The sequence below is a fragment of the Chamaea fasciata genome, unplaced genomic scaffold, assembly GCF_029207755.1.
Source record: "Chamaea fasciata isolate MVZ Bird 193981 ecotype frontalis unplaced genomic scaffold, bChaFas1.0.hap1 SCAF_9, whole genome shotgun sequence".
NCBI classification, from domain to species: Eukaryota; Metazoa; Chordata; class Aves; order Passeriformes; family Sylviidae; genus Chamaea; species Chamaea fasciata.
Window position 1 is genome coordinate 17,885,538 of NW_027094094.1, and position 27,083 is coordinate 17,912,620.

A 27,083-nucleotide genomic window follows, 5' to 3' on the forward strand; every position below is an offset into this window, starting at 1 on the left:
TCTAATGTGTGCTTTAGTTGGGGGAGGGAGTGGATGTTGTGCTATGGGGTAAAGCTTACAGAGGAGATGAAGCCTTTCTTGTTTTTTTCTAATGCCATAAAATTAGCATTTGAGCTAAGGTTTTTCCTAGTTTCTGTAGTAGATTATGCATCATAATTCACATAGTCATTGTTTTGACTGTTAGGCCTTTAACCAGAGTCATTGAAAAGAGGGAACATAATTGAATGAGCCAGACAATGTCCCTGTACTGCTGGCTCCTGATGAGTCAGTACAGGCATTACAGAGTGACAGCCTGTGTAATATCAGCTTCATCCACATGTTCATTACAGACAATTATTAAACTGCTTGATGCAGCTGCCTGCTTGACTGTCACACATAAATTTCATTGCAAAGTGAGAATGGAAATTAATATTCCCCCACGGGCCAGACAAAAATATGGTAGATGAATGAGGATGTTGACTGCATCTTATATCTTGCACTCTCCTGATCAGGGATTTGGTCCATAATTATGGAAAGTCTGCTGTGTTAAGGCTAGAGAGATTTCAACTTGATGATGTAACTTGATTACTCAGGATGCTGCCAGCAACAGCTGGATTTTGTACTTTCAAGCCAGGCAACTTACCTTCATATGCAATGCATGTGGGCTAGCTGGGCACTTCTAAACCATGTCAGTGAACATGATGAGAAATAAATGGTCTCAGGTTGTCACGTTGTAAAGGGTTTCCTTAACTCTGAACCTTTCTGGGCACAGGTTGCCATACGTTTATCACTGTGGGAAGCCATTTTGTATAGAATGATACAGGACTGTCCCAACTATTCTTGTAGGAGTTACAAATTAGGATTTGCATCTGACTTCAGATAGGATTGTATGCATCCCACAGGTGAGATGTACTTTTGGGACTTACAAACAGCTGTTGCTTGGGACTCTCTGGAATGAATGGGCAATGGTGCAGGTGTGCCTGTGCATCTCAGTAAGACAACTTTGTTATAGGGAGATCTTTTTTTTATAGGCCATGGAGATATTTTCTCTAGTTGTTACTGATATTAATCCCTATTTTCCTTTAGCCCTAGAGGTACTCATTCTTAATTTAAATCTTTTTGTTTTATTTATTAAGTATGGTCTTTAAGCTTGTGTGTAAAAACTAAATCAATAGTTTCACTGAATTTCCCGTTGATCTTTCACTTGATTATTTAAACATACTCTGGAAGAGAGTTGTGTCCCTGTTGTTTACCTGATAAAGTCAAATGAGATTTATAACATAATGTTTCAAAAGAGAAACATGAAACAACGTATTTTTCTTCACGGATGTTGCATTGCCTATTTTCATGGCCTATGAAAACCTGTTCTTTCAGCTTCTTAGAGGAAACAGTAGATACTTTTCCTTTAATAATATTGCTGAAAAGGTGGAGATGTAATCTAATGGCAGGAGAATCACACAGGCTTTCTGGAGTGAAGAGAAATTATTCTGTTGCCTTAATGGATTAAGTACTGTTGAAGGTGTGTATATTTGTGTGCCACATGACAGTTGCAGAGCCCACTCCATCCGAGACCAAAGGTTAGAGGGTGGAGTTGCAGCCATTGCTGTTCTGCAGAGTTTTGGGGGGTTTTTTTACACCCATGAGGACTGGGGGATGGGAGGACTGACTTGCAAAGAGTTTTTGATGCTCCTACTGACTCTATCAATATGTGTGGGTTTTTAAAGTAACTTTGGGCTCATTTCTATGCCCAGGAAAGGAAAGAGAATGCACTCGTCCCCAATTTCCAGGGAAACAGAAGCCTCTGTGCAACTAATTCATTAACCCTTCCTTTAGTATCGACTTGACATGATAAAAGGTCTTAATGCAACTGCAGTGGCCTTGAATTTTGCACTTTAGAAAACAGCATAATTTTCTAGAATGTGTTCTGGCCACTGGACTCTAAAGATGATGTTTTATACAAGACTTTTCAATACCATTTGGAATAATTTCAGATGCATCTGCATTTTTTTCAAGTTGCCTTTCCTATGTTTTCCTGTTGTCTCTGGAATGCCTTCAGTTTATCTTCTAATTTCAGTGAACCTCACAGTCAAATTGTGTGGCAACAGGATTGAGAGGTAAGGGTGCTAAAGGCTTTTCCTGTTGTGTTTACTTATTTTACCTCAATTTTAAATCTTAAAACCGTTCTTGAGAAACCACTCAACACGGACTTTGCTAAGTGCCCTCCTACACAGTGTCCTTCCACAATCTTACCCTTACGCTAGGCAGGGGATGGGACCTGAGCCTTGACACTACTGAACAAAGCATTTTTAGGAGGTTATATTCCTGAGGAGCAAAGCCATGGAAGCTGTATTGAATAGTGGCAATGAAAAGTAACATATCTGGCTTCTTTGTTTTATAGGGAAGATTGCAAAGGTCTTATGACGAGTTGTGTTCTGTTGGTTGAAATTCTGGATTGTCTGTCTCATGAGACTCTAATTGTGTTACTCCATTTTATGTGGATCTGGAAGCTGCCAAATGGCATAACTAGAATTTGTTTTGACTACCAGTGTTGTGATGGTCCAGTGTGTCGTGTATTTTGTTGTTGCCAGGTTAGTCCACATTCAGTACAGGTTAGCTACATTCTCATCAGCCAGAGATATGTGTGAAAAACCTGACTGAAACAACTCTCTTCATTTTCTGTTCACCGAGAAAAGATGCTTTGGACCCTGTTTGCATTCCAGGGCAGTTCAGTGCAGGAGTGGGAACTGCTGATTACCTTTTTCATGTCTTAAGTCTTGAGAATCTCAGTTCTTACTGTCTTTTGTCTGTCTGATTGTGCATAAGTTCTAAAGAATGCTAGCTGGAAGCCCTTTAAAATATCAGTGAATAAATGCTTGTTTCATTCATGTTACTGGACGCAAGCTTCCTGTGATGTCTTTTTCAGCTTTTCTATAGATTAAAAGGATTTTGTTCACTTTGAAGATACTATGTCACCAGCTATACAGAATTCCCAAACTAGAGTACATTGTGTTAATTATGCTTGGGCTCAAAGTGGAAATAAAGCTGAATACTGGCAGCATTTGAACTTGGGAAGTAAAGAGGCTCAGGTTTTTTTCTAGGAAAGCTATAGTCTTTTGGGTTAAAAGGTAATCCATTGTCTTGCAAACCTGAATTAGCTGCTCTTTTCCAGTATCTCCCTGGGAACTTCGGTGTACTGAGGATCTCTGGAAAATCAGCCATTTTATTCAACTGCATACTGCAACCAGAAATTCGAGGGTGTAGGAAGAGTAGATGTAATGTGTGATGAAACTTTTGCAAGGGGTAATTAGTTATGGAAACCAAGGAAAATCGCTTCTGCATGCTCAGAGTAGTGTTATTCCAGAGGAAATAGCCTTTAATCAGCAGTGTCCAGTGTGAGAGAAAGGACAGCGAAGCAGGTGGATGGCCAGCTCAAATCTTTTCTTGCTGAGAACTGTGGAAAGGTGTTGGGATCATTAGAAGAGCAGGACTTGAATTTACTATACTATATTTTATCATCTTTTCCTTACCCTTTTAGTGGCCTTTCCTTTTCACTAATATTTGTGTCCATTACAGGGTTTGATACTACTGCAAGGCAGTCAGGTGAACGAGCTACCACCTAATCCTGATGAACCAGGGAAACATCTCTTTGAAATTACCCCAGGTATGGCAGCATTTTTTTGTGCTTTCACTATAACATCACATCATTCCCATCTGTTGTCACTAATGATAATTGACTTGTACTGATCACTCCTGAGTGTTTTGATACACTGGCAATATTATCTGCTGAGACGGAGAAATGGGACTTGACTACGTGGTATTCTTTGTTCTGGAAATAAGTGCTGCTGTGGTACCTCATTTTCATTTTACAGTAGTTGAGATGCATCATGCTCCTTGACTTTCCTGTTTGAAGAGGGCTCTTTGCTTGGAGTGTCGTGTGACCTCTCAAATGGATGCATTCTTCTGGTTGTTACGGGAAAAACAGTCACAGAACACAGCCCAGAACTTATGGAAGAGGGACATGCAGTCACTGGATACAATTTCTTTCATGTATACTAGCTATTTTGGGAGATGGGTGGGAGGGCAGACAAAAAGCTTCAAAACACTTCCCTTTTGGATGAAAGGTTTAAGAAAATAGATGACCTAGCATGGAAGAGAGTTTGAAATTTTTTCAGGTAGAAAATCTAATGCTCTGTCACTGTAGTATTAATGTAAATTTTTTTGGTCATTTTAGCTCCCATATAAATGCTTGCTGTGGACAGAGTGGGTATCTCCAGGGTAGATTTAGAATTAAATTCCCTGGTGCAGTATAGGAGCAATTTAGTTGTTTTAGTTAAGATTGTATTTGGGAGACGACCATCCCTGTGCATGGGTTTGAATACAGTGTGTTTTGGAGGTAATTTCAGGTGGCAGGATCCGCAGAGGGGAAAAACCTCTTGCACTGCTACAGTGTCACTGGGAGGGGAGGGGCTGAGCCAGATCATCTATCTCCCAGTTCCTGAAAACTGAGTTCCTAGAATAGAAGAGGCAGACAAATGGGATTGTGCTAAAAATTACGTGAGTGCACTGACTCAGTCGTGCTTTACTCTGCCAGCTTGTCCTGCATGGACTACCTGTCCATGCTGCTTAGCATTGCCTCTCCACACAGCATTGGTGCTGTCAGTAGGGTAGATAAAAAGTAACTGCTTTAATCTGCCTCTTTTTAAGTAGAATTTTTTTAAAATGAACACTTGCCCCTGTATTTTAAGGTTATTGCTGTGGAGTCAGGTGTGTTTTTACTCTTTGGGGGTCTTTTTCTTACCACCCTGTTAGGTTGGCTTAAAATGCCATTTTTGCACACCCCTCTTGAGACAGTATCAGGCAGAGCAAGAGCAGGTGGTGCTGTAAGGTTTTCAACTACACCATCAGGCAGTGCTTTGCAATACCTTAGCCACAGAATTGTGTTTGACACACAGGAAACTACCTGGGGAAAGGAGATTCATTTTTTTCCTCCTACTTATCACTGTGTACTATCTGTTAATGCCTTTTTTTTCGTCCCTTATACTGTGCCATGCCCTCATAGGAAGGGCCCCACGAACAGCAGGGCATTGGGCCCACAGTGTTGCCTGTATGGAGGATCTCCAAAGAAATGGCATTCATTGCTGGTCTGAACGTGACACATCTGCCCCATGCTGTTGCAGAAGAACTGTGGACCTGCAACGTGAAATCACTTGGGTTGCTGTGATTCTGAATGATCCTATGTGTTATGGCAGTGATCTGAAATAATTAACTGAGCCACAGACTGGCCTGATTGATTTTCCTGCAGGTTTGAGTTTCTTCTGATTCCAGATGGCAAAATTGTTATTCTGTACTACTTCTCCAGCCTAACAGGTTATATTACTGTAGCCTGCAAAAGAATTGTCCTAAACTGCTGGTAGCTGTTGCTTCAGGTGAGTTGGTAAAGCAGGACCATGTGGCTGGTTGAAAAGAGCTATTCAGAAAGGTGAAAAAAATGGCACTCTTTAGCATGGTTCTGGATCCCAGGGTATTTGTGTTCAGTCTGGGGTTTTGACATTGCACTTTTCTGTGTTCCCTGGAAAAATGAATCCATCTTAGGGTACCACTGACTTGTCTGCAAAATGAAGATGTTTTCCCTAAGTTATGCAACTAGATCCCATTTGTAGCAAACTTAGTTGCTACATGGATAGTAAGTATTGAATAACACTGTAAATAGCCAGTCAATACAGGACGTGATTGACACAGACGTCACTGGAGAATGTGGCCCGAAGAGTCCCCCATTTTGTTCACAGTACATTTATTCTGTCCTGGTTTTGGCATAAATGCCTTTTCTTTTTTTGCATTTGTGTTCTGAAATGACCGTGTTCTGTGTGGCTGCCAGCCTGGAGAACACCCACATAGTGAACAGTTCTGAAACAGATAGGAAGAGCAGCACAAATGATTTTGCAGGATCCAGATCTTTAATTCCCATCACTGCCCATCTTTCCCTGTGTTGGATGTATGGCCATGATCACATTTCTGCCTAATTGTGTTTCATTTATCCCACTATAAGCTAGGACTCTACAGTTTCTATAGGGATAAGATTTTTTTTTAAGTTGTCTTAGCTAAGTTGGGGATTTTGTGAATACAGTTATATTCAATAGCTCTAAGTATAGATTGGGGTTTTACTATGCTAGTAAGCATCAGAACTTTACCTAACAAAATTAAGAACGGAGTGTAGCATTCCTAAAATGTACCCATAGCTCATACCAGCTTATCTGGCAGAGAGAAGAGGCTGAGATCTGAGAAATGTCCAGAGTTCCAAAGTCTGTGGTACCAGTTATCTCCAAACCACTACTTTGTAATTAATAGCTAAGGCATTCAGTGTCCTTATTGTGAAACTGCAGCTGAGATCTTGCCACCTTTCCTCTGCTGGAGGCTGTGTTAAGTTTGGCTGTGGGAACTGTTCCCTCTGAGTGCAGGGACTAGAGTTACTGCATATCCCATGCTGTAACAGAGCATGTATTGATTTTCTGCTGAGTAACAAGAACTAATGATGGGCATTGTGTATTATTCATGTTTCATCAAGTTCATTTCTAAGCTGTATAGGGCAGCTGGGAGAAGGGTTAACTGGGGACATGAGACTGCAGAACAGTTCTACAGTCAAATCAGTGTTAGATCTGTTGGCGGGACTTCCTGAAATATATTCTCTATATTCCTTTTTGGGGAAACTATGTAAATTTCTGGATACTTTTGAATCCATTCATGCTTCCCTTCATCATAGTTAGAAGTTCAAAGTAGAATGGTGGGGTAAGCCATGGCTTCAAGTTGCTCTCATACTCCAGTGCGCATTAGCAGGTGGTGGGGCATGTTTTTGTAAAATTATGAGGATAGAATGAGGTCAGGTGCAAATGTTGTACCATTTGGGGTAATAATTCCATAGCAGCTGGTATTTGTGGGTGGAAATGATCTATGTTGCTAGGGAGAGAAGTCCAAATCTGGCAGCAAAGACAGCATCTGTTGTTGCTAGGGGCAACAGAATGACTTAGTGTTGACCTGGGATTACAGTGCAGCTTGGAGTGGTGTAATGCAGCTTGTAAGAAGTCACAGGTATTAAACTCTGAGAGTCTTAAGGAATGTTGATGACTTAAGTGCTCCTGAAGGCTCACCTTTTAGGAAACCAGTGTTTTAATATCTTGTGGCAAGTGGTCTACCTATTTTCATTCCTCAGTTTTGCAGCACTATGAGATGCTCAAGTTCTTCTGCAGACAGAGAATTTCCTGATACAGTAAGGTTTTTAGAATCAAGGGGAGTGGTAAAAAAGTTTAGAAGTTAGGAGGTACTCATGGTATACATCTTGATGTCTCCCTATCACTGATGATAGCTAGCTCCTGTTTCTTGCCACAGTGCTTTCTGCCAAGGTGAACAGTGACAGCTCTTAGCTGAGACCTTCTGTGAGAATAAGAGTGCAGTTTCATAATTAATTTAGTTTTTTCATTGGGAACAGCTGCTGAAGGGGTTGATCTTGTTTCCATATGTTTAATCATATCTTTCATTTCAGCCCTTATGACAGAAAAAAAAGTTCTCAAACCAGTTGGATTTCAGGTCAATTCAACTGAGATGATGAAAACTGCACTTTCATGGGTCTTTTTGTTCTCCAGTTGAGTTAGCACCAGCCCTCTCAGTGAGGCAGTTCAGTCCTCTTCAAAATTGTTACCTTGGTCTTTTTGCAGACTTATCCAGAGTAAGGATCACTGCCTATGCTTGTTTTACATGCCAAAGGTTGTTTTCAAAATTTTAGAATTCAGTTCTCTGTGGTGGGCTCTTTCAGTTAATTATAAAGACTTAATTCAATATAGGCAACTTGCCCTTACAAAAGGGACTTGCATTGAATACTGAATCCTTCAAAGATGGAGTAGTGGTTGCACTATGCCAGAAGTTAGGCTGGGGCAAAATAAAATGCCTCATGCAGAAACTTTGTGCAGGCTTATGTTGAAGCTACTTCACTGCCTTGGTTGTGCTATGTAACAAGAAGGAAAATCGAGAAAGGCAAAATAAGAAGGTAGGAGTTCTAATTCTCACAGGAACAGTAATTGCTGTCTACTTGTTTGTAGGGGTCTGTTTGTGTTGTTGACAGTATCTGACAGATAAATTGGAATGGCAGCTTGTTTGTCTTGTACCAGTAGGTGGAACGATTCCCACAGAGCAGTCTGATCTGTGATATACTTCTGCATCCCAGGTGATTGACACCAATTAAGCTATTTTGGTGGCCTTTTTATCTCAATTCCTGTTGAGATGGTGTGTAATAAAATACCTGGAGGAGAAATTAGAAATTCATACATTGAAAATCATTCCATGTTCTCCATTATTCAATGCAAATTGCAATTCTAATTAACAGTGGGATCCTAAGTTTGCCATTGGTAATTAAATTTTCTCCTGAAGTCTATAGCTGAAAACTGACTGTGCATATCTGAATATGTGATTATTTTGATATCTGAGAGGTATATTTAAATTTCTGTGATTTGGCATCCACGATATTGACTACGGAAATGGCAGCAAAATAAAGTAATTTGGGGTCCTGCTAGAAAGTTTAAGACAGTGTAGTTGCAGCAGTGCATTCTGGAAACGCTTAGCAAGAGTGAGCTGTGGATGTTACCATGTCCATGGCATTGCATTGACCTGGACAAGAAGGTTGGTGGTCTTGGTTTTGCAGTGGAGGGCCCTGTCAGTTCTGTGTTTTTTATTTCTAGATGTCTGGAGCATAGCTGAGAGTATGCAGTTGTATGCCACTAAAAAACATAACTGTCTCTTGGAATGTGAGACAGTTTTTTCCATTTATTGAAGGGTGAGAAACTATAAATGTCTTTTCTAAATTGTCTTTCCAAAGGAGTGCCCAGAATGATAATATTGTATGCTTCCTTTGCAGTCGTAGTCTGGAAACTGTTTTGTATTATTATCTTTTATCTTGGGTAGAGACCTTTAAGGTTATAACTTTTTAACACTTAGATGATGTCGGGTACATCTGCTTGCCTTTTCCCAGCTGCAGTATATTTTAATGCTCAAGCACAGTTTGAGTCTCATTGCAAGTGTGTATCCCGACCTTCTGTGCCCGGAAAGTGTTGGTACGTTCTCTGTTCTGCTTGCTCCGTCTCTCCTGAGCACTAGATGGTGCTGGTTCTTTCATCTTCTACTTGCGCTCTTGCTGTCGGTGATGGCACATGTCTTGAATCCCTGGAGCGTGAGTTCCTCCTCTCAGAGGAAACTAGCTACTCTGTTTTGTTCATTCGTGTCCCCTCAAAGCAAATCATCAAGCAAGAGTTCCCTAACAATGTCTTTGCCCAGACTGTAAAGCCAATACTGTGCTGTATAGGCAGAATACAGTATTGAATACGTTTCTGCACATTTGCTCAGTTTGTTAGAGTGTGCTGCTAATGATGCCAGGGTTGTGGGCTTGATGCCCACATGGGTCATTCACTTAAAAGCTGTATTCGATGATCCTTGTGGGTCCCTTCAACTCAGAATATTCTGTGATTCTGTAACATTCTATATTGAACACACTTCACAATACGCAGCTGCTGTCTCGGGTGCAAAATCAACAGTCTTTGAAAACATTCAAGTTCAAATTGTTTACCTATTTGAATCTTGTTTGGGTCTTAAAACTGTTATATAAGAGCAGAACATGTCCTGTATAGACACATACAGTAATGACTTTGTGGGGAAGCCACTTCGATGTAGGTCTCCACTGTTTCAGGTTAACATACTGATCTAGTGCTTATGGTCCACTTAGTGGCATCTGTGTGACTGTTTTCCTCTTCTCCCAGTTTGAACATGCTAAACTTATCTTTCAAAATATGCATCTTCAAAATTTTGCAACTTAATTGAAATGGCATTTTCCAAAAGGTACTAACTGCCTTCCTTGGGATTAGTCCTTTCCTAATTCTGCTGAGATTCTTTCATTGAACTGAAAAATAGCTTTCATCCTTTTTTCAAGGCCTGTCCAGACCTTGATAACTTCCTTTAGTGTCAAGAGAAGTATCAATCAGCTGCCAGTGTTTCTAGGCTTGCCTTACAAATGGATTCAAGTTGACAAACTGTTACTTGAGTAACAGAGGCCCTCATTTCCTTCATGCAGATAAAAGCTAGCAGCTCAAATCTTCTGTGAGCAAGGCTTCTCTGCTTACTGATTTTCTGATCTGTACTTTCCCTGAATGCTTGACTGTATCATGTCTTGGAATTCTTTTGAAAAGAAAATGTGGAAGAAAAAAGGACTGGACTTTGCCCTCAATTCATGTAACTTTACTGATTCCCACAGTGTTGTGTTCAGTCCAATGCTGTATCCCTACAGCTTGGCCAATCCACTTCTGTCTACTTAAGGTGATGACTCATTGCAGGTGAAGGTCTTCAGACTGCATCCAGAGTTTTGTGCAGAAAGGTTGTTAGGCTCCTCTTTTCCCCCTGAGGGATATGAGGCTCTCTGGTAGTTAAGAATGTTTTGGCTCACCTTATGTTATCAGTTTAAAACATCTTGAAGGGCATCAGGAGGCACCTGCAGCCTGTAAATTGCTTTTTACTTTGTTTTCTTTTTTTCCCCTAGCATATGGAATGCCCAAGGCTTATGTTTGCATTTGGCAGGTAATGATCCTGCTTCATGAAATAAACAAGATCCTGCCTTTGTTTCCTTAGAAGTGTTTGATCTACTTCAACTTATACCTCTCCATCCTTCAGTGCTCTGAGGCCGTGGGCAGTTGAAAGTAGGACTGGAAATGGCCTGCAATACCATACATGTGTTCTGCTGTCCTGGGATTTGTATTTCAGGAGAAGATCTGCATTTGATCCCTGATCAGTAGCACCTAGCTGTCTTTAATGCACATGCTGGCTTTCAAGAATGATGGTTTTTAAAACTTCAATTGCAATTGCGTAAGGCCTGCTGTGCAAGGAGCATGAGATTTAAGAAGCTTCATGAATAGGGGCTTTCTGCTAGTGCAGATCATTAAAATGTAACCTCTGACTGGTTTTGTGCAGTCTTCCTTAACCCATTGTATTCATGAGAGAAAAATATAGCACTTTATATAGGTTGCCCTTTGGGTATAGAGATATGGCTTTGTAGCATGATGGCACATTGTAGCAAAAATGTATAAGGCAGGATTTGATCCCCTCAGGTTGATTTTTTCAGTGCAAATTAGGTAAGATTTTGAATACTTCCTCCTGACGCCTTCCAGGGAGTTCTGCTATTGAATATTCTGCCTTGAGGATAATATATTAAGTACTAAGACATGTGTAATTAGTGGTGGGATTTATTTCTTTTTAAGTATTCTGGTGAAAGTACAACTTTGTTATGTAGAGATATGCTTATCAAACTGTCAGCATGATCAGTTATGTAGTACCATCTCTATTTTCTTGCTAGTTTGTCAGAAATCAAGTCTTCAGTGATGTTTTACAGCTCATGTGCTCTGTTGCTGCTGTTATGGACTAAGTTTTGTTCAGCCCCGGAAATAGCTGTGTTCCCATTTGCAATAAATAGCAATGGGTGAATTCTCCACAAGACTTATGCAATGTCTGGGATCCTTGAGGCTAATAAAGTGCTTTATTAGGTTAGCATGATGAGGTAAAATAAGACACATGATGTATGGCGATGTCACAGCACACACTAAATTCTAGCAGGAGTGAAATAAAGACAAGAGGAAAAGACCTCAAGCTGTGCCAGGGGAGGTTTAGGCCAGACATTAGGAAGAATTTATTCACTGAAAGTATTGTCAAGGCTTGGAACAGGCTGCCCTGGGAGGTGGTGAAGTCACTGTCCCTGGAAGTGTTCAGGAAAAGACTGGAAATTGCACTTAATGCAATGGTTTAGTTGACATTGTGACATTCAGTCAAAAGTTGGACTCGATCTTGGAGGTCTTTTCCAACCCTAATGATTCTGTGATTGTGTTCTATGATACTGACAATCCTGTAAGGCAGCACCATTCACATTTCTGAGGTACCTGTTAGCACTGTACCTTAACTGCTCAGTAGAGTACAGTGACTTGGAAATACCATGTGGAAGTTATTCTGGGAAGCAAAGGTAAGAAAATTAAAACACAGGTCCTTTTTACAAGGCCCACAAAAAGTGTGTAGGGGAAAGGGAGGCACAGCTGGTAATGTGCTGGTCCAGGATCCAAAAGAATATAACTGAGAAGCTGCTATCAGGGGTGTTTATGAATGCACTAGTAACCAGTTTGAAGTTGCAGCTGGCCTGCTGTCAAACACCTGTGAGAAGAGGGTTCACAGGCAAACTCCCCTGTATTTGTCTGGAGTGCTTTAGGGATAATTAGTGTGATATCAGTGAGAACCTGCTTCCTCTGGACTTTTTGAACATCATAAGGAGGAGGAAATATGACAAGGATGTATTGCCTATGGTACAACTCTTAAGCCTTACAACCAGTTTAAGAACACGTGGGGGGGGGGTGTTTGTTTTTTTTTTTTTGTGGTTTGGTTTTTTGGGTGGGGGGAGGGGTTTGTTTGTTTGTTTGTTTGTTTGTTTGTTTGTTTGGTTTTTAACTGGGAATGGACTTAACTCCCTGTGCTAGTTATCCAGGTATAGTTTCACTCTGGGAAATGCATGAGTGCTGAGTACACTTATGGCACCGTGGCAAATCTTTGTTGAATTTAATAGCATTGCAACAACTTTATTCCCTAAAGTTCATGATAAGCTTCACAGTATCTCTATAGTGCTCATCACAGGGACTCTGCTCAAGGTACTGTTCTCTAAAGGCAGTGCAGCAGCGGGAGTCAGGGCTGTGGTCTGTACAGTGTAGTACATTCTGATGAGCTTAATATTCCTAATTTTTTTCAAGCACTCTAATTGAAATGAATGTGATTTCTTCCATTAGGAAGCCAAAGTTCAGGTCGTTGGTCATTATAGAGCGTTTTGTTTTGACAGACTTTGAATGTTTACTTTACCAAAGTTGTGTCTTCTGTCTCTGTTCTAGGAGGTGCACAAGCCTGTAAAGACACATTCTTTCAAAATCTGCCTTTGAATCTTAGGCAGAGTCCATTGCTCATCTAAGTCCATCTAATATGTTGATACCCGTGTTTCCATGTGGTATCAAAGTCGTTATGCATCATCCTGGACTCCTAAAGCACTGCTACTAGCTCTGGGATTTGTTTTTAACCACCAGCTCATAGACAGACATGAAAACTTGGGGGAAGGTGCAGGAGGAATTTGAGATAACAAAGAAAAGACCTGTGAAATCAAAAGTATACAGTATTAAAAGGGAGTGTAAGACGATGGGGAAAGACTGTTACAACTGACCATGTACTATTTGCATTGAAGGAAAATTGTGCAGACTGTGGTGCTTCCCTGAATTTTGGGTTGTGTATTTTACTATGAAGATTTATAAGCAACTCTGGCAACTTCTAACTTGAGAGATGAAGAGCCTTTTCTACATCAGTAATTCTGTTCCAGTATAATTGTGTCAAAAGAGAGCCTGTACTGGCATAATAATGTAATGAGGAGAACGATTACCTTTATTAACACAAAGAGATCTGTGTCTGCAAAGATCACTATTGTGTGAGAATCCTTCTGCTCCACAGAGACCCTAAAGGCTCTGCTTTTACAGCATGTGGTTTGTATATGAATCAGAGACTCAAAATGATGCCTTCTGGATGGATTTAGCAGAAGGTATTTTCCAGATTAAATTTATTCTGGTCCACTTTGAGTGGACAGACCAGGCTTCAGCTGCCTGTTTCTGTCCCTGTGTCCTTTATAGGTCTTGGGCACAAATCATAAGTGTCATGTGTTGCTAGTACTGCTAATATAACATGAAAGTAGACATCCTACCTTTAGTTAGCTCTGTGACTCAAACACATCACAGCAGAGAATAGAAGAAGTTAGTACAAATAGAAACATTGTGCTTATAATCATGCTTGGTAAGAAAAATATTATCACCTCAGCCCTGGTTCTGAACCTGGTGAAGGTCTATGGAAGGTGTCATGATTATGGCTGTGGGCCTGTAGGGTGACTGTCTTACTGAAGGAGATACATAAGGATTGAGGAGGACCAGTGAGAAGAAATTCAGTGTTCTCCCTTAGTTGTGTTTTGCGGTTACACCTGTTTCCTCTTGGAAAGCACAGTTTTGCCTTCAGTTTTAATGTCAGCATCAGCACAGGGTTCTGCTTTGGTCTTGGTAGCTTCAATGAAAATACTAAGCTACTCATAAGGAGTTATTTCTTAATCACCTTCAACGAGACATCTCGGGCTATAGGGGTCCAGATATTTTTTATCAAGCTCAGACCTTTATGCCATTAGCTCTAAGTTCTGCAGTTCTGCAATGAAGAGTTGTCTCTCTCTCTGAGCCAAAGCAGATCCTCCCCTCTCTTCTAGAAGCAAGGATTCTTTGAAGTTCGTAAGTGCAAAAGCTTGCATACATTAATAGTGGGCTGTCTGCTCTCTGTGTACACTGGGATCTGTTGGGAAAGGGTTCCTTTTACAGCAGTTTAAAGTGCTAAGGGCAGCAAGATGCCTTCAGGTATTTGCAGTAAGACTGCTTCTTATAATCTGTGTGTTTAGCTGATCTTCTCCTCTGGGCTCCAAACTAGTGTGAACTGTACAAGAGCAGCCATGAATCCATGGCAGTGCCAGGCAGGAATTGCTGATGCCGGCCAGTGTACCTGCCTGCTGCTGAGAGCTGTGCTAGCACTCCAGTCAACACTGCCCTTCTGCTGACAAAGATGGAACTGTAACAATGTCAGCTTTGCCACAACCAGTTGCAAAAGGGGACTTTATCCATGTGTAAGGCTTGACTATTCTGTGATTTTTTTTTTTTTTGTGTTCCCTCAGTACTTCAATGCCAGAGGCCCAAGAGCTTGCTAATGCCCTCAAAGCAAAAACCTGGGGATGTAAGCTCTACCACAGTGTGGCTAAAGCTGTATTGGAATTTCCAACCAAGCTTTCTTCATTTGTTGATGCTTGCACCTAAAATTCTTTAATTTTTTGAGGTCATCAGAATTCAAGGAATTCCTTCTCTCATTTCACAAGTGTTTTAGGCTTCAGAGTCATTATTTGAAGGAAAAAGCAAAGAAGGTGGACACCTATGAATCTCCTAAAATATGGCCATTAATATGAAAAGATGTCCAAATGCCAGTGAAAATTGTCATAGGAGTGTCAAATGGTGTGACTGCATTTCTCTTGGAGGAGTGATTGGAGGGAGAAGACAAAGCAATGAATGTAGTCAAATCAGAAGAACTTTTTATAAACTCAGTATCTTTTGACTCTTTCTGGACTAGAAATTCTTTAATAGGACAAGGGCAGATGTTTTGAAATGTTATTCCTGACAGAACAGGTGACATTTGATCCTTTCTTTTGTTCTTTTTTTAAGCCTGGGAGGCTTTTCTTAACAGAGCTGTGCTCCATTGTAAACTTAGCCTAACCTGGTTAACAGGAATGTGTTTTAAAACACTTGGGGCAAGGCAACCTGTGAATACAAAATATGTGCTTTCATGTTGTCTCTCATACAGTCCAGGGATATATCTACATTGAACTCACGTTTCTTTGTGAATGTCTTCTGTGAAGAATAGATGAACTATAAATTGTTCCTTTATACGATGAAGGTCTAATTCTTCTCTCTGCAGGTTATTTTTCAGAGTCTTAGGAGCGCAGAGAACTGGAATTTTCAAAAACATTTCCTTTGCAGTTTATATTAAACATACTAGAAGTGTATATTTGGAGGGAAGGGGATGTTGAAGACTGGGGTTTGAAAGGGTGAGGATGGTTTATATTGCTCTGCTCTCACAGGAAAAAGTCTTAGGGGAGGTAGCATGTCACTTCATTAATAAATACTAGGCTAGAAAATTCACTTTGTAGTTTCAGGCTCTTTTAAGAAATGTAGTAAGTCTTTGAGGGAGTTAGAGTATTTAGATATATATGAACTAAGACTGGTTGTAATGTATTCTTCTACCTCTGTTATTGTCTATTGTCAGAATAGTCTTTTCTTTCTTCTGAATGCAATGGCTATGGGGAAATTTGTGGAGAGTTATAGAATGTTTCCATGTGGCCTGGCAAGCCACTTGCTTCACCATGTATTTAGGAAATCCTGGGAATAATCTGCTGAATCTGACTTAGAAAATAAAGCCTTTGTAAAATGAAAAGTTTAACTTTTGAAGAAAAAGTCTATAATTTGCCTTGAATTAGAGATTATTTGATTGATATGGAGAAGATTCTAGCATAAATAATTTTACAGATCAGAAAAAAAACCAAAAAAAACTTTTATTGGCCAAGCTTGGAAATTCTAACACATTCTTCTGAGTTTTGAGCATGGGTATTAGTATAAATTGTGGGCTTTTCACAAATGCATGTTTCATACTGGCTTAGGTCCATTTTCTATGAAGCCCAGTTCACCTGTTTAATAGTTATGATGCAAGGTGGTGTTAACATTTGTGTTCTTCAGACAAGTTTGTGCCATTTGGGAAGGAGCAAATGGTGAGGAAAATCCGCAACGCTATGTAATCCTGGCCTTATGTCTGAGAAAGCTTCCGAAATGAATGCTTGCCCAGTTCTAGTTGGCATAGTTGGCAATCGCAAAAACCATTTTTCTCTTAGTAAAGAAATGATTAATAAATACCTTCAGCCACTAATATTCTGTCATGTCTGGAATGAATCATTGAACTAGAATAACATATTCCTCTGCCATCCTGCAATTCTTAAAAATTTTCTTGGTTAGAGTCTTTTTTCCCCCAGAATATAAGTGATTGGCTTAACTAAAACTGAAATCTTTACCTCTGACTTCCGGATATTTAGCCTTGTCCAGAAATACAAAAGTTCATTGTTCACACAGCAGTGTTTAGTAGCAGGCTTTCATTTTCAGTGGCAGGCAATACACTACTGCATTTCTTAAGAAATGAGAGAGAATGTAAACTTTAAATCAAGAATTTCAGATGGTGGAGCCAAGAGCTATGGCTGGAGAAAAAAAAATGTGTGAAGTAGATGCATTACTCAAAAAATCTTAGGACGCTCAGACTGCACTAGTTCATTTTATAGGGATCTGTTAAGTCCTTGGAATTTTTTAGAAGATCAGCCTGATGGTTTAGTATTTGAAACCCAAATTTAGACATTGAACTCTGGGCTCCTGATTTTGCCAACCCTAGTCTAAAGTTAGTGTGTGCTGTTTAAAGAGAAGATGTGCATGGTTAGCTCTGGTTCCAAAAGGTCAAGTCAAGAATTACAGAAATCCCACCTTGAACAGCTCCTGCTATACAGACTGATGTACATGTATTAAGAGAAATTAGTCTCAAAAGAATCATACTGCAGAGTAAGTGGGTTTTGTTGCTGGAAAAGTGCAAGTACGTCCACCTTTCTTATTACACAAAAAGGCTAATACCTACTTGAATTTTTTGTTGTGTGTAAATATAAATGGATTTATATAATATTAAAAATTGTATATAAAATCTCAATTTTATTTGGCCCAGGTAGGTTTGGTTATCTTTAATATATTAAACTTGTGTTGAGCCTTCCAACCCTTCAGGTTGTATTAGACCTTGTACCTGTAGCAATCAATCAAGATGTTAGGGTCTAGGATGAGAGTTTCTGGAGTTGCTTTTATTTAGGCAAAATATTTGAGTGGCAGTTCTGCACTCTTACCTTCATTAGCTCACGGCTGAGATCTGCCTGGGCCTGGCTGCATTCAAAGGAGAAACTTAAGTGTGGTTTAGACATTAAAGAATCTCGAATTTCCCATGGGATGACAGATCTAGACATCTCATTTCTGCATCTCCCAGACATTGCTCAGTTATCTCAAAATGGTTTTGTTTTGTTTTAATCTTGACTGTACCACTCCTCTCCCCCCCAAAAATGATATCTGGTTTGTATGCATGTACTCTGCTGGCCTGATCCCCCCATAGCTCGTACTGTCTGGCAGAATTTGGACTGGCAGTATGTTTGACCACAGACATGTATTGGCTTAAATTTTAGGAAACTTAATGAGTGCCCTCTGAAGTTAAAATGACAAACAAACTACAAAGTGCACTGAAGGAATGTAGAGCGTGAATGTCCTGGATTATATTATTTATATGGATTTTTGAGGTTATAAAAGAGGTGGTAGTGGTTATAGTATTTTAGTTTACTAGATATTAGGGGTCTTTATTTAATTGTATTTTTGCTCACACTTTTTTGATTGAATTTTCAATGAACAACTCTTTAGCTATGATTTTTTTTCCCCCCCTGAGGGTTTGGTCTTTTCTAAATGTGTTTGTTTCAAATTTTTTCACATTCAGGACTGACACAAATCTATATATCAAGGTCACAAATACATTGAAGATTTTTCTTAAATGAATCTTTGTTTAATGAGCTAGAGTTGAAGAACTGCTTTGTTTTGGATGAAATTTGTATTTTGCTGTGTAACTCAAAAGCATGGATGGTTCATTTATATGTAAGCTTTGGATGACTTTCTGAAATCTGTCAATATTGGCTTATTTTATTGCTGACTTTTCCTGTAATTTTTTGCCATCTGGAGCAAAAGTGGGGGAAGCATTTGTTACATGGGGTTGTCACTAGCTGTACTGTGACAAGATTAGGTGTTCTTTAGCTCCATTTTGTACAGTGGTGCTTTCAGGTAATGTCACACTATGTCCACATGGTGAGGATATCAGAGGCTCTGCCTTCCTCTTGCAATGAATGCACCTGAAGATTGTTATTTTAAATACATGGTGATGATTATTGCAGTAAATGACTCTCAGCTATTTTTATCTGGTACCATTTAATTTCTTTAGGTAATATCACATAATCAAAAGGTAAAATGAACTTTTTGTCAATTTTCCAAATATTATGTGAAATTAAGTTTGAGTTTAAAACTGTAATGTTTCAGTAATAGAAACAAAAAAAAAATCTTGAAATGCTTTGTTGAAGCTGTCAGATTGTCTGAACCAAGCATGTGTGCTTAGTCCCACATCATCCTCTGTCTGTCCATATGAAGTGATATATGTAATAGTCCTAAAACTTCTTAAATACTCAAATTTCAGTGACTTCTAGGTAATCTGGGGGGTTTTCTGACATACAGCATCTACTACCTTTCCCCATGGAACTGACTTGGCTGCCAGGCTGGAACAGCTGGAGAGGAGGATGCTTTCTCCATCCGCTTTATCTATCACTGCTCTGACAGTGCCATTAGTAAACACTTTGGCTTTTCCAGAACTTGGAAAACTTCCCCCTGCTGGGGGCTGCCGGGAGTTTGATTTAGAATGAAAATGAGGGGTGTTGCCAGGAGATGGTCCAGCCCCTTAGGCAGGTGGTTTACGTGCCTCTTCCCTGAGGTGAGATCACCCTCTAGCCAAGAAGAAAGGGAAGTATCTGCTGCTTTACAAGGGCAAGGGAGCAGTTTGCAAAAGAGATAGGTTTCCAAGCAGCTGTTAGCTATTGGCACTGTCTGATGAATTCAGAGGCTCAGCAAAACTACTAGGGTGAATGCTCACACATCCATCCGAGAGGAACAAGTTGATACCAGCAAAGCCAAAATACTGGATTTCCTTCAGTTCTCTTGCAGGAATATCTTGAATTTCCTCTAGTATGTTTGGTGGTGGTGGGAAAGTTTTCCTGCCCTGTCCATCTTCTATCCTGTGTGGGATTTGGTTTTGTTTTGGTTTTTTTGTGCTAACTAATGAATGCTCATACTCTGGGATTGCTCAAGTGTGCAGTTAACAGCTGAATACTCTGCAGAAGGACCTCTCTGTAGAACATTATTGCAGTCTTTTTTTTTTTTTTTTTTTTTTTTTTAATGATGGGAGACCTGGTAGACATCTACCCTTTAGGTTATTCATTTTCTCTCCTGGAAGTCCTTTCTGAAGAACTTCATTTCAAGCTCAAGAGGCTGAGATATGTACGGGGAGCTGGATCTGCAGATTGTCACCAGGTCTTGGGTTTAGGCTGTTTCTGGTATTTTAACTGTATTGAAAGATGTAGCTCCTTGTTACCTCCTCCACCCCCAAACCTCTATTTGTCTAGCTTTCTCCCCTCCCACCCAAACTGTAATTTTTGTGCACTGCACACTGCTATCAAAGAGTGTATTATTCTGCAGTGTCCAGCCTGGAAAAAACTTTATCATTCTGTTGCTTTCTTGTGACATCCAACTCTTAAGTTTGATCCAAGCTTTGCAAAGGCAGTCAGTTTACCTGTGAGCTGGTGTATAAAACAAACTGCAACTCTGCTGCAGGGCTTAGGGCAGTGCTGTACCTGGGCCGTGGGGCTTCAATAAGCAGGGTCCCTGCTGCATTAAGTGAAGTGCTGCAGGATCTAGAGAACGAGCACAGAGTGATCAGAGATCAGCAAACATCTGTTCTAGGGATGTCGTTCTTTCCTTATCCCAAAACAAAATGCTTATCTTGTCTTTGTGGCTGGTGACTCACTTAGGTTAATACAATTAAAAGTGAGTGTGTAAACAAGCCTTCTGAATATTGCTAGAGCAGTGCTGACCTTTGCAAGAATGCAAGGTCCCTGTGACACTCAGTATCTCTGTGGAGACTCAGATATATGGCTGTTTACCGTTGTGGGGGTGCATGATGTGGGGGGGGTTACCACATGACCCTGCTATCCTGAGAGAATTTTGCAAGAGGTGAAATCATCTTTCTGGTATCTTTTTATGCACCCTGAAGCTTTACGTTGGGTGTCTGTTGCCCTCTGGCCATCTGGGAGCCTCTCGCATAAAGCGGACTCCGGTGGCTCTCACCCCTTCAAAGGGGCGACTATAATTAATAAGCTCGTGCGGTTTAAGGGGCAGGGAGCCGTGAAGCGCTGAGTTCTGCCCCGAGGCCGGCTGGAAATACGGGCGACAAAGGCGGGGGGGGGGGGGGGGGGGTGGCTCCAGGGCACCAACCTGCCGCTGCCCCTGCGTAGCCTCTCGGGAGCCCTTGCCCGGCTGCCCGCCCCGCTGCCAGGGATGCTGGAGGCGGCCCCGCCTGGCAGGGAGCGGGCTGGCTGGGGCCGCGAGGGACGCTGCCACCTGCCATGGGGCTATGTTCCTGCAAAGGCTGCCGTGAGCAGCCCAGAGGTAACTAACTTCCCCCCGAGCTGTGACGGGGAAACTCTCGTCGCCCCGAGTGTGCCGGCGCGGCGGCGGTGGGGGATCGCGGCTCAGGGACCGGGGATGGCTAACCTTCTGCGGCAGTGGGACAGCGGGGAGTGCGGACCGAGGCCGTTCTCCCTCTCTGGGCACTGTTTGGCGTCTAGTCCTTCGGGAGGTGCCACCACTTCTGCTGTGGTTCAAAAACTCAGCAAACTAAACCAAAGCCTTATAAACTGTCTGGATGTGATCTTATGCTTTAAACGCAGTCCTTGGTTCTTCTTTTTCTCCACTAACAAGTCAGATTTCATGGGAAGGAAACTGGTTGTTTCTTTTCAGAAGGGCTGTTAACGTGACAGTAGCATTAGCTGACAATCTTTCCTTATCCGTTCTTTATAGTGAAGGACTTCGATATTTTCTGAAGGGTCGAGCTCCCAGTAGTCTGGAAGAACCTGCTTTAGGAGGCAGAGATAGTGTCTCCAACCCATTTAAAACTACTGTAATTCTCCTAAGGATTTTCAGTTACTTCCAGGGCGGCTCCTGCATGGGTTTGTGTTGAGACCAGCCTCTGACATCCTGTCTGTTTTGGGGCAAGTTTGTAGTTGACATTCGGGAGCTTTAGGAAGAGATGTTGTGTGAGCCCAGAGAGAAGTTTAGCTTTCCAAAGTAAAAAGCAGTCTCACAAGAATAGTGTTCAAAAACGTTACCGTGCTTGGAGTTTGTAAAATAAACGCTAGACTGCTTTGACTTTTTGACAGCTGAAAATAATTCTTGTTTAGTAATCAAAGTCCTCTGAAGTTGGATTCTTGAGAAGATAGGGGGAAAAATTACTTCCTGTGCAAAACTTTGGAAGAAACACCCTTAATAGTTGCTCGCTGGAAATGTAATTCAGAAAATGGTAGAAATTTAGCACACATGCTCTAGTTTTGAGACAGAGGGAAAAGTAAACACATTGGTGTGGAAATTTGGTATGAGGCTGCTGTCTTCATCACAACTGAATCAGGGTGAAGTTTATAAATGAAGGTAAGTTTCCTAAAGCTAAAGGTGGCAATATAAAAGCTAAAGGAAAAGTGTGCTGATCTGAAGTCTTATCAATAATTGTCAGTTATATTAAAAGCATAAACACTGAAATAAATTTTCCCTGTCAGGAGTAGAGAAGACCAGGTAAAAGTATATCTAGTCTTTCAATTATTATTGAGTTGACTGTGTCCAGATTATCAGTGTGGCACCTGGTGAATGGATCTGAATTTCCCTCTAAAGACAGGATAAAGGAAAAAAGTTGAGCAAAATAACCCTAAATTTTGGATTGGGAATACTGTGGGATTTTTCATATGCTTCTGGTTTTAATCTGTTGAGGAAGGGGAGGCTAAAATTGGGTGTTATCAAAAAACATTTGTCTTAGTTCTGGCTTGAATCCATCACCTCATTCACTTGAGTGAAACTGTATTTATCTTTTTCGGGAAGAGCTTCTACAAACAATGGGTGTTTCAGCTAGCATATTGCATTCAGGCTTGAAAGAACAAAGTATGTTTGTGTCAGAATTGCACGTTTGTGTAAACCTGCAGACATGAAGCCACTGAGAACTGATACAATTGTGATATATGTTTGCATTAAATTATACTTTGCCTGTGGAACCCTATCGAGTATGTAACACTAACAAATGTTTTGAGGACTTCTTTCAAGGCTAGCCCATTAAAGGCTCTGCAGGATTCTTTTGACATATTTAGAAAATATATTTTAAGTAACTCCTGTATAACAGAATAAATCTATCTCTTAGTTCATTTCTTAACCTATGTCAGAGGCTGAACATTGCACAAGGAATGCATGCATGAAACTTAACAAGTCTCAAGTTTAATACAACTTTGATGTTGACACTAATATGATGAGTGAGGTAAAAAGTCCGTGCCCTGTCTTGCTGATCAGTCAGTGTGAGGGAAGACCTGAAGTGCCAGGCTGTCATTAGTCTTCTTAATTGGGGACCTAATTTGGCTTTGTATGATGCTGCTGAAATTCGCTTGGTGCTTGGCATGGGCCCCTTTAAAGCAGTCAACTTATTTTCCATTGCTTTTCAGATGGCTCTAAATTTATATGATATGTAGAGAAGCCACTGATTTACATTGCCCCTGCTGCTTTGCTTTTTTGGCCTTTAGGAATGGTTTAGACTACGGGTGTACTGGCCTTTTGATCATGAGCTTCAAGAAGTCTTGCTTTGCTGTGAAAATACTTTCAGCAGATGTGGGAGGAGTGTGGCTGGGGACCTGGGTACTGATAACAATGTTTTGTCTTACTGCATTTGCCCTATCAGCTTTTTCTGATAGCCTTTTAGCACAGCAGGCACAGATAGGGCTAACTGATGAGTAGATTGCTACTTCTTGGAAGTTGCAGGCTGAATGCAGCAAGTTATCTGCAGATAGCAGAGACAAGCTTAATAAGGGGGGGGGGGGGAGTGTTTAAGGATATTTGCATTTGTTTAAGGCCAGAATAGAAAGCTTGAGTTGTCATTCTTTCCCACTCATGTTCCCTTACCCTACTGGCTGGAAAGTAACAGATCCCTGGGCAGGAATACTGAATTGTCCCTTTACCCTGTCTGTTAGGTTCAGTTGACTGCTGTGTGCTGAAACCAGAATGTGGGTGAAGGACATGATTGCTGGTAGGAATTGGAAGGGAACTAGAAATAGAATCCTCCTTCCACCTCACCCTGTAGTACTGTTGGCTCCCACTAGCCTAGAACCTGAAGCTGTTGGGAGAGTGTTTGCCATGTGCTGTGGGTGATGGTTACACCTCACTGTTTCCTGCGCTTGCTTGTTTCAGTGTGATTGTATTTTTTTCTTGGCATTTTTTACACTGAGAGCTGTTTCCCATCAGATGATCCAAAAACATCTTGCAATCTAGTGTTACAAGGATTTCTGGTTGCTTTCCAGTGATGCAATGTAACCAAGATTGTGACTTCTGCCTTTACTTGCTTTAATCTGGTCACCAATTGGTCCTGCTCAGTTTCAGTCTCCTGGGGAGACCCACCTTGTGTTCACTATGAAAAAAAGTTTCAAACTGGTGCAAGCATAAAGGATGAAGGAGAACTCTAGTTCTCAGCCAAATGGTATTTGCCCTTTCAGTCTTGTCTGGTGTCAGCTGCCAAGGTGTGCTTTCTGTTACAACTTTGTATTTAAGGAAGTGCAGTGTTTATACAGGGCTTGAAAGATAGGGAAACTGGGAAAATGGGGCTTACCTGAGATACCAAAACTCACTAGGTTATTTGAAAATGGTTGTGCTCTGTGTAAAAGGAATAGAAGAAGAAGTCTGGAAAAAGTCAGTTGCATCTGTTGGATGACCTTAATACTTTCCTGTGTGGAAGCAAAAGGGATGAGGATTTAGGAGAAACCATATTTTGGAAGTCTGCAATTCTTAAAGCAAATAAAATCTGTTCAGTATCTTCCAATCTGAAATACATCAGAAATGTGGCCTTGGGATTCATAAAACTACCTCAGAGCTAAGGAATTAATTCTCCCGTTTAAGAAAAAAAAAAAAAGAGGCTTAATTGTTTCCTCTGTCTTCTTTCGCTAGATTGTTTTTGAGCCTCCCCAGTAACTAAATATACCTTTTAACAGAAGTTCAGAATGAGTCTTCACTAGAAGTACTGAGTAGATTTTGACTACAGTCCTATACATTTGGCTCTCCCAGGTCCAGTGTGTTTAGCCGTGCAGTCATGTAAAGCACATGGTCGCACAGTTGCAGTATTTTAGAATTATGAAGTCCCCAGCATGTGTGTGAATAAGCCTGTGTGCTTATTATGTTGCACACTTTCCTTCCTGTGAGAAACAGTTCTCTGTGATGTGATTCTCTCTAAGCACTGTAAAAACAGCCTGTGTTGGGTGGGAATGTGCGTTAAGTTAGGATGTGGACTCATTTCTCAGTTCAACAGGGTGTCAGTTTACATTATAAGTAGAGTAACAAAAAGGACTTAAGAGGCTTCTGCATTCTGCATGTTTTTTTTGAAAACTGAAGACATAACAAAGGAGATAAAGGAGGAATTCAGTCTCTTCCAAAACATAAGATAAAGTGAATGGATTTTCTTAGTGAGTACAGCCGAATATGCCACCTGCATGGCCCTCCAGCTGGCATTCCCTGTGTGCACTCTAATGTGCTTCCTCTCCTTTTTCCATGTGCCTATAGCTACTAAGGGTGACATTTGGAAGGTACGTTTGGAGCATGTTGGAAACTTTAATTATTTTTGCAGAAACTCAAAAATTTACTAGAAATTGGAAAAGTTGGGAGATTTTTTAAGGAAGAAATATTATCCTGAAATTTTCTGGTCAGTTATTACTTATCTAGAAATCTTCTCTGTGAGTGGTTTTGTCAATGAAAGCAACCTTTGACCTAACACGGCAGAGTTGTTGCTGTGTTAGTTGATGGAAAAATACTATTTACCTTTATGGTCTCTTCTACTTATGCTCTGAAGAGGAAAGGAATTAACAGATAGCATTTCAAAGGCTTGATCATATGTTTGGTCTCTTGTCCAATTCACCATCTGTTTTTTGATGTCGGCTAGTTGCTAAGCAGAACTAATTGCAATTCTTTTGTTGAGACACTTCATTGAAAAGACTTTTTATTTAAAAGTTGTATTTCTACAGTTCTTGATTGCTGTAACTTGAAAATATCAGTTTCAATTAAAAAGGGTTATTTCCTCCTACATTATTAATAATTTAGCAGAAGTGCAAAATATTTTCTGTGGTCATTTTTATCCAAAGAAACTGTTATTATGTGCAGTGTTGAACTACATCCCTCAAAAATTAGCAAATATGGCTTATTAAGTGGAGTGGGATATGACTTTGCAGGACAGGAAATAAGTGTCCAAAACCAGGAAGGCAAAGCAGTGGATCACTACCTGTATGTAAAACAGGGGAACTATGGAATACTGCTAGGTTGAGGGCAGGTGCACAGAGGTTTTTAATGTGTAACAACCACATCAGCTGAGAAGCTGAAGCAATGGTTTCCTTAGCCTGTGGCCCTTCAATGAACTGCCATTTATAGGTTAAACTGCCTGCTGTGTTTTATCTGTACATAACTGAACTAACACCTGAAGACCTGTTAACATCTGCTGTATACATAACCTCTAGCTAGTATTTACTGTCAACAGTCTTGTTACTTGTTGATCTGAATTCAGGCTTTTGTAGTGAGAGAGCTCATAAATGCAGCATGAACCCCTGCAGTGACATTGCTTCTGCTCTCTGTTACCGTATCACTCACTTGTAACAGGAAAGCTTTCTAAACTGCACAAAATGGGATGAACTCTCTCTTCTCCAACTTGTTTTATAGCCTCTCTTCTCTTTTTTCCTAAATACAGTATTCATCTCTACATAAGGGCTTTCAGTCTGGCATCCTACCACAGGGAGAACTTGAATTCATTGTTCTTGGGGACATCTTCCCGACAGTACTTTTGAGGTTTAAAGTGTAATTGGAAACAAAAGGTGAAGGCGTGATGAGCACGGCAAGTCTGCTATCTTTGCTGCTCTATTAAAAATGACTGTCTAATTGGAGGACAAAGCAAGTTGGGTATTTGATTTCCATTCTCTTTTCTAGCCCACACATTCAGTTTGGTCTGGAGTATTTATGTTGCTATCTGGATAAGTAACAGTGTTCTTGAAAGCAAATATGGGTAAATAATAAGCTGTTGTTGATTGGCATGATACAGAACTTGTTCAGTTCATATAAATGAATCAAATGAGGTGTCTAGGTGTTTTAACCAGAGGGTGATGTGGAGAGGAACCCTCTATTGTGGTATGAGGGAACTTAGCAAAGAGATGGTGTTCAGGAAACTTGGTGGTTAGAAGCTGGTGTGGCAGGGTTCCTTTTTCCTTTCTTTTTTTTCCTAAGTAACAATTGAATAACAATGCCACAAAACATAATCTTTATGCTAGGCACAATACTCAGACTGAAATGGCAGTAATAGAGCCTTTGTCTGGGTACCTCAACCTGCTTGTGGAGCAGCTGGCTGAGCAAGGTTCAGCACTGCTAGATCCCGCACTGCTTTCTGGGGGAGCCTGGAAAACTCAATCTTTTCTTCCCCAAATGAGAGCCCTGAGTGTTTCTGGAAACAGTGGAGATCATACC

At 40.6% G+C, this 27,083-nt stretch overlaps 1 protein-coding gene across 6 annotated transcripts in view; it reads left to right on the forward strand.

The window, feature by feature from the left end:
- ARHGAP22 (Rho GTPase activating protein 22) overlaps positions 1-27,083 on the forward strand; it is a 133,275-nt gene that overhangs the window by 16,014 nt on the left and 90,178 nt on the right. For 5 of the 6 annotated variants that reach the window (XR_010722283.1, XM_066191272.1, XM_066191273.1 and 2 more), the window contains exon 3: positions 3,553-3,640. Coding sequence is in view for 5 of the 6 variants with exons in the window: in XM_066191272.1 (XP_066047369.1) it covers positions 3,553-3,640 (88 nt within the window). In the remaining variant the exon portion in view is untranslated. Of the gene's footprint in view, positions 1-3,552; positions 3,641-20,884; positions 20,964-27,083 lie in introns of those variants that run through there. The other variant, XM_066191276.1, reaches the window with a different exon arrangement.